This window comes from Cetorhinus maximus, chromosome 14 (assembly GCF_964194155.1).
Source record: "Cetorhinus maximus chromosome 14, sCetMax3.hap1.1, whole genome shotgun sequence".
NCBI lineage: Eukaryota > Metazoa > Chordata > Chondrichthyes > Lamniformes > Cetorhinidae > Cetorhinus > Cetorhinus maximus.
In genome coordinates, this window is record NC_135892.1 from 15,191,768 (window position 1) to 15,202,102 (window position 10,335).

Here is a 10,335-nt window from a genome sequence, read left to right on the forward strand (position 1 = left end):
CTTCAGTGACCAGAGCTGGGTACAGACTCACAAGAGCCTAGAGCCAGTTTAGAACCATAGAAAAGTTACAGCACAGAAAGTGGCCACTCAGCCCATCACGTCTGCACCGGCCGAAAAATAAAAAAATCTAGCCACACAGTTCCATCAGAACTTCCTGACTTATCTCCTGCTGTTTGACTATTGTAGTTCAGCATTCTACTGGCTTTGTCGATTAATTCTACTGACATTCTCGGATCTCTTTCAGCTTCACCCTTCGCTGTTTCAATCTTGCTGTTGCTAGTCTAGCTGACCCCTGCTGGGAGAGCAGTCAGAGCACATGGGTTGGGAGAGGGAGAGCTAAAGAGAAATTCTGTTTGGACATTTTCAAGCACATGATCACCACCTCTTAGGGCTAATAGACAAATAAGAACTGATTATTTTGTGTAAAGGAAGAAAAAATATATCCCACCAAGAATGCAATTACTCTCTTTTGCTAAAGAGGGACATCCAATCACAAATAAATACATTTATTGAGCATATTAGCCTATTGCACTTTACACAGAAGAAACATTTACAGATACACACCATAACGTGAGTCCTTATTAAATATAATTTTTACAGCAAGTTTCACAACCTCAGACTGCCTCAAAGTACTTTACAACAGTGACTACTCTTCAAATGTATTTCATTGATTTGTAATGTACAAAACAGCAATATAATAATGACTAGGTCATCTACATAAATTACAAAAGCCAAAATCCCAGGTGTACAAAGATTACAAAAGTGAACCCCTATAGAAAACAGCCCGCTTACACTTTCCCTGAAAGTGCACTCTCATTATGTAATGAGTATCATTGTGTAAAGATCACTGACAAAACCACAGATAATAAAAATTACCAATACAAATTGTGCCATTTGTGCAAAGTAATACTAAGTTTACAGAAATTCAAGTGCAATCAATCTTTACTAACAGGACTCAATGTATACACACTAATGAAACCCTAACCATTGGACCCATGCAGCTCACAGAGTAATTCGAAGAGTCAACCACACTCAGTCTTGAAAATAACTGCGGGAGAGGTTTCTGTTTAAGCAACACAGGGAACAATTCCCATTTCCGAAATGGATCCCTTTAGTCTCATTGTCAATGTCACAGTTTGAAGATAGAAAACCAATGTCATCATTAGGTCTATTCTATAAGTCAGCAAAACAATTCTTCTATGTTTGCTAATTATGAGTTTTACATATGAATTAACTCTTGTAATACAGATTCAAGTCAGGTCCGTTAACTGAGCTCTATACACACACCTGAATAAATAAGCGAAACCAGCCCAAGCTCTCTCTAACAGGAAGCTACTGGAACTCAGAGGGACCGTGTTGAGTAACATCGCATGTATTCAGACAGCCAGGGATCTTCTTCCCCAACAGGCTTCAACACGCGAACTTGCAAGTGCTCAGAAAGTGATTTGTGTCCTGGGGAAAATTTACACTGCCGGTCAGATGAGTGGGTGGTCAGTGGCACTTTGCCCCGGGGTCGTCTCTGAGGCATGCGCATCGCTCTCTGCACCTGACGTCTGGTCTGGGCACGTACTGCAGATTCATAAATCTGTCAAACAGAAAGAAAGTTCACTCTGTGGAAAAAGTGTGCAGTCTACATTTGAAACAAGATCAGCAAGGACAAGCACCGGCCAAGAGTTTCCACTCTGGGTGCAATCGTCAATACAGGCACACCTGGGTTCAACATCTTTCAGATCATAATCTCTGCCCAATTTTTTCAGACAGTAACAATTGGTAATAATTGTTATTCCCATTTACACCTCCTCTATACCCATCTTTAGTGGTTAATGGATGTTTTCCAGGCTGGAGGAAGGTTTGTCGTGGAGTTCCCCGGGGGTCTGTGTTGGAAACATAAACATAGAAAAATAGGAGGAGTAGGTCTTTTGGCCTTCGAGCCTCCTCCGCCATTCTATATGATCAGGGCTGATCCTCTATCTCAACGCCATACTCCCGCGCTCTCCCCATACCCCTTGATGCCTTTAAACTAGAAATCTATTTCCTTCTTAAATATATTCAGTGACCTGACCTCCACAGCCTTCTGTGGTAGAGAATTGCATAGGTTCGTCACCCTCCGGGTGAAGATGTTTCTCCTCATCTCAGTCCTAAATGGTCTACCCTGTATCCTGAGACTGTGACCCCTTGTTCTAGACACCCCCCAAGCCAGAGGAAACATCATCCCTGCATCCAGTCTGTCCATCCCTGTCAGAATTTCATACATTTCAATGAGATCCCCTCTCATTCAAACTCCAATGAATATAGGCCTAGTCTCCCCAATCTCCCCTCATACGACAATCCTGCCACCCCAGGAATCAGTCTGGTGATTCTTTGCTGTACCTCCTCTATGGCAAGTATATCCTTTCTTAGGTAAGGAGACCAAAACTGCAAGGGTTGGGACCCTTGCTTTTCCTGATATATATTAATGATCTAGACCTTGGTGTACAGGGCACTATTTCAAAATTTGCAGATGATCCAAAACTTGGAAGTATTGTGAACTGTGAGTAGGACAGTGTAGAAAGGACATAGGCAAGTTGGTCAAATGAGTGGACAGGTGGCAGATGATGTTCAATGCGAAGTGATTCATTTTGGTAGGAAGAATATGAAGAGTCTCTAAAGGGTGTGCAGGAACAGAGTTACCTGGGTGTATATGTGCATAAGTCACTGAAGGTGACAGGACAGGTGGAGAGAGCAGTTAATGAATCATGCAGTATCCTAGGCTTTATTAATAGGGGCACAGAGTATAAGAGCAAGGTGGTTATGTTAAACCTGTATAAGACACTGGGTCGGCCTCAGTTAGAGTAATGCGTCCAGTTCTGGGCACCGCACTTTAGGATGTGAAGGCTATGGAAAGAGTGCAGAAAACATTCATGAGAATGGTTCCAGGAATGAGGAACTTCAGCTATAAAGATAGATTGAAGTTAGGACTGTTTTCCTTGGAGAAGAGAAGGCTGAGAGGAGATTTGATAGGGACATTCAAAATCACGAAGGTCTGGACAGAGTAGACAGGGAGAAATTATTCCCACTCGAAAGGAATGACAGCGAGAGGGCACAGATTTAAAGCAATGGGCAAAAGAAGCAAAAGTGATATGAGAAAAAACTTTTTCATGCAGCAAATGGTTAGGATCTTGAATGCACTGCCTGAGAGTGTGGTGGAGGCAGGTTCAATCAAGGTATTCAAAAGGGAATTAAGACTGTTATTTGAAAAGGAAGAATGTGCAAGGTTATGGGGAGAAGGTGAGAGAATGGCACTAAGTGAATTACTCATTTGGAGAGCTAGTGCAGAGATGATGGGCCAAATTGCCTCCCTTTGCACTATAACAATTCTGTGATTGTTTCTTTACTTATCCCATTACCATCTCCTTTTGTCTTGTACCATCATCACTTTTGTCATTTAATCTCTCCCAGCTTCCACCCTACCAATTCCACTTTCCTGCCTCCCCATCCCATAACCGTCAAACTCCCTTGTAGATCAAAAGTCTTGAATATATTCAATTACTCAACCTTCACTGCTCTGCAGAAAAGAATTCCAAAGATCAAACTATTGAAAAAAGAAATTCCTCCTCATTAAATGGGAGACACCTTATTCTGAAACTGTGCCCCCCCCGCCACCCTATTTCTTTCTCTCTCCAAAGATGGTGCCTGACCCGCTGAGCATTTCCCTCCCAGTTGGGGAGGCAGTGGCGTAGTGGTATTGTCACTGGACTAGTAACCTAGAGACCCAGGTTACAGAGACATGGCTGCAGGAGGACGTGGATTGGGACCTGAATATTAAAAGGACATATAAGGACAGAAAGCAAGGAAAAGGTGGAGGGGTGGCTCTGTTAGTTAACAATGGTATTAGCACAATAGAGAGGAATTATAATTCAGGAAAACAGGATGTGGAATTGGGTGGAGATGAGAAATGATAAAGGCAAGAAGTCACTTGTGGGAGTCTTGTATCAGCTCCCCTAACAGTAACCACGTGGTAGGATGGAGCATAAAGGAAGAAATAATGGGAGCTTGTCAGAAAGGCACGGCAATAATCATGGGAGATTTTAATCTACATGGAGACTGGAAAAATCAGATGGGCAAAGGTAGCCTAGATGAGGAGTTCATAGAGTGTTTCTGGGATAGTTTTTTAGAACATCACGTTCTGGAGCCATCCAGAGAGCAGGCTATACTGGACCTGGTATTGTGCAATGAGATGGGATTAATTAATGACCTCATAGTGAAGGTGCCCATAGGTAGCAGTGACCATAATATGATTGAATTTTACATTCAGTTTGAGGGAGAGAGGAGTAGGTCCAAGACTATGTTTTTAAACTTAAATAAGGGCAATTATGAGAGCATGAAAGCAGGGCTGGCTAAAGTGAACTGGCAAATTGGGTTAAGGGATAGGTCAACAGAGATGCAGTGGCAAACATTTAAGGGGATATTTCACATTACACAGAGTGGAAACATTCTAACGAGTAAGAAAAAGTCCAAGGGACAGACACACCATCAGTGGTTAACTAGAAAGGTTAAAGATAGTATCAAACTTAAAGAACAAGTATACAATTGTGCAAAGATAGGTGGGAGGTCAGAACATTGGACAGAATTTAAGAAACAGCAAAGGATGACTAAAAGATTAATAAGGAGAGAAAAATTAAAGTTCAAGAGGAAGCTAGCCAGAAATATAAAAACAGATAGTAAGAGTTCTTATAAATATTTTAAAAAGAAACGAGTTAACAAAGTGAGTGTTGGTCCTATTGAAAGTGAATCTGGAGAATTGATAATGGAAAACAAGGAAATGGCAGATGAATTGAACAGGCATTTTGCATCAGTCTTTACTATAGAGGATACAAGTAACATCCAGAGGCAGCTATAAATCAGGAAATGGAAGGTAGGGAGGAACTCAGGAAAATTACAATCACTAGAGAAGTGGTACTGAGTAAATTGTTGGAGCTGCGGGCCAACAAGTGCTGGGTCCTGATGGACTTTATCCTAGGGTCTTAAAAGTAGTTAGTGAGATAGTTGATGCATTGGTTTTAATTTTCCGAAACTCCCTAAATTCGGGCAAGATCCTAATAGATTAGAAGATAGCAAATGTAACTCCATTTTTCAAAAAAGGAAGGAGACAAAGCAGGAAACTACAGGTCAGTTAGCTTAACATCTGTATTAGGGAAAATGTTAGAAGCTATTATTAAAGAAACTATAGCAGGGCACTTGGATAAGTTCAAGGTAATCAAGCAAGGTCAATATGGTTTTGTGAAAGGGGAATCATGTTTAATCCACTTATTGGAGTTCTTTGAAGGAGTCACGTGCTGTGGATAAAGAGGATACTGGTGGATGTACTGTACTTGGATTTCCAGAAAGCATTTGATAAAGTGCCACCTCAAAGGTTATTGCACAAAATAAAAGTTTGTGGTATAGGGGGTAACATATTGACATGGACAGAAGATTGGCTGGCTAGCAGAAAGTAGAGATAAGGCATAAATGGGTCTTTTTCAAGTTGGCAAGATGGAATGAGTAGTGTGCCACAGAGATCAGTGCTGGGACCTCAACTGTTTACAATTTATATAAATGACTTGGATGAAGGGATGGATGGGATGGTTGCCAATTTTGCTGATGACACAAAGATAGGTAGGAAAGTAAGTTGTGAAGAGGACATTCGGAGTCTACAAAAAGATACAGGTAGGTTAAGTGAGTGGGCAAAGATCTGACAAATGGAGTATAATGTGGGAAAATGTGAAATTGTCCATTTTGGCAGGAAGAATAAAAGAGAAGCATATTATTTAAACAGAGGGAGATTGCAGAGCTCTGAGATACAGAGGGATCTGGCTGTCCTAGTGCATGAATCACAAAAGGCTAGTATGCAAATACAGCAAGTAATTAGGAAAGCTAATATAATGTTATAATTTTTTGCAAGGGGAATTGAATACAAAGTAGAGAGATTATGCTTCAGTTATGTAGAGCACTAGTGAGACCACATCTGGAGTACTGTGTACAGTATTGATCTCCTTATTTAAGGAAGGATGTAAATGTGTTGGAAGCAGTTCAGAGAAGGTTTACCAGACGAATACCTGGAATGGATGGGTTGTCTTATGAGGAAAGGTTGGACAGGCAAGGCTGTATCCACTGGAGTTTAGAAGAGTAAGAGGCGATTTGATTGAAACATAAGATCCTGAGGAGTCTTGACAGGGTGGATGTGGAGAGGATGTTTCCTCTTGTAGGTGAATCTAGAACTAGGGGTCACTGTTTAAAATTATGGGGTAGCCCATTTAAAACGGAGATGAGGTGAAATTTTTTCGCTGAGGGTCTTGAGTCTTTGCAGCTCTCTTCTTGAAAAGGTGGTGGAAGCAGAGTCTTTGAATATTTTTAAGGCAGAGGTGGATAGATTCTTGATAAGCAAGGGGGTGAAAAGTTATCGGGGGTAGGCAGGATGCAGATTTGAGGCTACTATCAGATCAACCATGATCTTATTAAATGGCGGAGCAGGCTCAAGGGGCCAAATGGCCTACTCTGTTCATAATGGTCTGGGGACCCGGGTTTGAATCCCACCAAGGCAGATAGTGGAATATGAATTGAATAAAAATCTGGAATCAAAAGTCTAATGATGACCATTGTCGATTGTCGTAAAAATCCATCTGGTTCACTAATATCCTTTAGGGAAGGAAATCTGCCACCCTTACCTGGTCTGGTCTACATGTGACTCCAGACCCACAGCAATGTGGTTAACTCTTAAATGGCCTCCAAAATGGCCTAGCAAGCCACTCAGTTGTATCAAACTGCCTCTGCAGTGCTTCAAGAAGGCAACTCACCACCACCTTCTTAAGGGCAATTACGGATAGGCAATAAACGCTGGCAAAGCCAGCAAATCCCACATCCCATGAATGAATTTAAAAAAAGCTTCTATTACTTTTCCAGTTTTTTTACCTGTCCTCTCAAAGCAGAAGCACTGACATTGTATGTCTTTTTACAGCCCACCTCAGCCTCCCTCTCTGCCCAGCCAAACATTGCAAACGGAGGTTTGCTTTCTTTTGAGGCAGCAGGTGGTGTTGTCAATTGGGGTGCTTTTCGTGATTTTCCCAAATTTGCATTCCTTACACGACGACAATCGAGAGCTGGTTGGACACACAATTCACTCTTTGTCTGTCCCTCAGCTTTATCTTTTTGATTCAGCTGAAGAACTGTTTCATTCACTGTTTAAAGAGAAAACAAATGGTAAATCCCTGTAAATGATCATTTCACAAACCACCACACATGACAATCACATACTGAAAATGGCACAGTGCGAGGCAACATGAGACCAGCTTTTGCGAGCAGGCAGCAACATTTCAGACATTTAAGAAGTATTTAGATGAGCACTTGAAACGCAATAGCATACAGGATTACGGGCCAAGTGCTGGAAAATGGGATTAGGATAGGTGCTTGATGGCCGGTGCGGACATGATGGGCATGAGAGCCTGTTCCTGTGCCCGGAGGCAGGGGGGGGTGACTCCTTTACCCAGGGGTCATGGGGGGGTGGGTCATAGAAACATAGAAAATAGGAGCAGGAGTAGGCCATTCATTATGGTTATGGCTGATCATCCAACTGCTCCCACTTTCTCCCCATATCCTTTGATCCCTTTCGCCCCAAGAGCTATATCTAACTCTAATGTTTTGGCCTCAACTACTTTCTGTGCTAACAAATTCCACAAGCTCACCACTCTCTGGGTGAAGAAATTTCTCCTCATCTCAATCCTAAATGGCCAAACCCTATACTCAGACTGTGACCCCTGGTTCTGGACTCTCCCAACATCAGGAACATCCTTCCTGCATCTACCCTGTCTAGTCCTGTTAGAATTTTATAGGTTTCTATGAGATCCCCCCTCATTCTTCTGAACTCCAGCGAATATAATCCTAACTGACTCAATCTCTCCTCATATGTCAGTCTTGCCATCCCAGGAATCAGTATGGTAAACCTTCGCTGCACTCTCTCTATAGCAAGAACATCCTTCCTCAGATAAGGAGACCAAAACTGCACACAATATTCCAAGTGTGGTCTCACCAAGGCCCTCTACAATTGCAGCAAATCATTCCTGCTCCTGTACTCGAATCCTCTGGCTACGAAGGCCATCATACCATTTGCCTTCTTTACCGCCTGCTGCATCTGCATGCTTACCTTCAGGGACTGGTGTACGAGGACACCCAGGTCTTGGTGCACAATCCCCTCTCTCAATTTAGAGCATTCAGATAATAATCTGCCTTTCTGTTTTTGCTACCAAAGTGGATAACTTCACATTTTTTATCCACATTATACTGCATCTGCCATGCAGTTGCCCACTCAGCTTGTCCAAATCACATTGAAGCATCTCTGCATCCGACTCACAGCTCCCCCTCCCACCCAGCTGTGTGTCATTTGCAAATTTGGAGATATTACATTTAATTCCCTCATCTAAATCATTAATATATATTTGTGAACAGCTGGGGTCCCAGCACCGATCCCTGTGGTACCCCACTAGTCACTGCCTGCCATTCGGAAAAAGACCCGTTTATTCCTGCTCTTTGTTTCCTGTCTGCCAACCAGTTTTCTATCCACCTCAATACACTGCCCCCAATCCCATGCTCTTTGTAGGAACTGTTCCAGAGTCTACAGAATATCGGAAGATGACCACCAATGCATCCACTATTTCTAGGGCCACTTCCTTAAGTTACTCTGGGATGTAGATTATCAGGGTCGGGGCCCCGGTCGTTTACCTGGGGGGTCGGGACCGGGTCGTCTACCCGGGGTTCGGGGCCCCGGTTCTTTACCGGGGGGTTGGGGCTCAGGCTGGGGCTGGGGCTCGGGCGGCTTGGCGGCCGCAGTTTGGTTCTGAGGCCGGGGCGAAGCCTCGGGCTCCGGGGAAATCGGTTCTGCCCGGTCCCTGGGAGTGGAGGAGCCGGAGCCGGAGCTGGAGTCTGAGTCCCAGCCGCTCCAGATCAAGGGGATGTGGGCCTGTTCGAGCAGCCGCCTCATGTTGCGGTATTGAAGCCGGTCCGTGTAGCAGCTGCTGTGAATCTCCCACTGCGGCCCCTTAAACTGCTTCATGTATTCGCTCTTCATCCGCTTCGCCATCAGCTTCCTCACGACACGGCTATCGAGCCACCGGCAGCTCCAGACTTCACCACTGATTCCGCCTTGGAGACTGGTGAGGAAACGGGGGGAGAGATGAGGCTCTCGACGGACAGATCCACAAATCAAGCCCGCGGCTCAAATTCCCCTCGGAGCCTGAGACAGGGCCGCCATTAACACTGACCCCACCCCTGGTAACATCACCGGCCCCGCCCCTGTGAACTTCACTGACCCCGCCCCCTGCGAACTCCACTGACCCCGCCCCCTGCGAACTCCACTGACCCCTCCCACCCCCTGCGAACGTCACTGACCCCGCCCCTGCGAGCTTCACTGACCCCGCCTCCTGCGAACTCCACTGAACCCCCCACCCCTGCGAACGTCACTGACCACGCCCCCTGCGAGCGCCAATGACCCCCCCACCCCCTGCGAACGTCACTGACCCCGCCCCCTGCGAACGCCAATGACCCCCCCACCCCCTGCGAACGTCACTGATTCCGCCCTGACTCTTTCACACTGACCCCGCCCTGTGTACGTCATCACCACGCCTCCTCCAGACAATGAACCCTATTACTTTACGTCACTAGCCACGCCTCTTTCCTCCCTGATTGGTTTGAATTTCCCGCTCTATTTCACGACTGGAACCCGCTCGGTTTCCAGCTTCAAGCCGGGTTTGGTGACGATGGGTTCAGGTCGGGACGGAGCTCCCTCAGGCCACCGAGCAGTTTCCCCTTCAAACCCTCACTCCCAAACCACAGCAGCAAAGACCAGCCCTCTGCTACTCACCTCCCGATACAGCCGCGGGATCTTGTACATCCCCTGGAGAGGGCAGTCTGATCCCACTGAGAGCACCCCTGACACTGCAGCACTCCTGCAGCACTGCACTTGTTTGTAAGGCTAGATTGTGGGTTCACAACATGGGATGGGGTTTGAACCCAGTCTTTCCCAACCTAGTTGACGTCTGGTATTTGATTCAAAAAGCAAGAAATGAAAGATGTGCATTTATACAGCACTTCTAATGTCTTCAGGACATGAAACAATTCTCTTCTCAACAATTGCTGGTCCTTCTGAGGTGGCCGCTCCTGGGGAGGTAGTGGTGTAGTGGTATTGTCACTGGATTGGCATTGCAGAGACCCAGGGTAATGCTCTGGGGTGCAGGGTTTGAATCCCACCACACCAGATGGTGAAATTTGAATGCAATAAAAATGTGGAATTAAAAGTCTGATGATGACCATGAAGCCATTGCCGATTGT

General features: G+C 45.0%; 1 protein-coding gene across 3 annotated transcripts; it reads right to left on the bottom strand.

The window, feature by feature from the left end:
- Positions 1-490: 490 nt before the first annotated feature.
- Positions 491-9,385, bottom strand: LOC144689453 (centriole, cilia and spindle-associated protein-like). 3 transcript variants are annotated; one of them, XM_078556547.1, is made up of 4 exons: positions 9,368-9,385; positions 8,731-9,264; positions 6,928-7,193; positions 491-1,585 (listed from the first exon to the last, which is right to left on the bottom strand). In XM_078556547.1, the coding sequence occupies exons 2-4, from the start codon at positions 9,086-9,088 to the stop codon at positions 1,343-1,345; spliced, it is 867 nt and encodes a 288-aa protein (XP_078412673.1). In that variant the 5' UTR covers positions 9,089-9,264; positions 9,368-9,385; the 3' UTR covers positions 491-1,342. The 3 variants fall into 3 exon arrangements, with proteins under 3 accessions (XP_078412673.1, XP_078412674.1, XP_078412672.1); XM_078556548.1 differs by lacking the exon at positions 9,368-9,385 and having other exon boundaries at positions 8,785-9,293; XM_078556546.1 differs by lacking the exon at positions 9,368-9,385 and having other exon boundaries at positions 8,731-9,293.
- Positions 9,386-10,335: the final 950 nt, after the last annotated feature.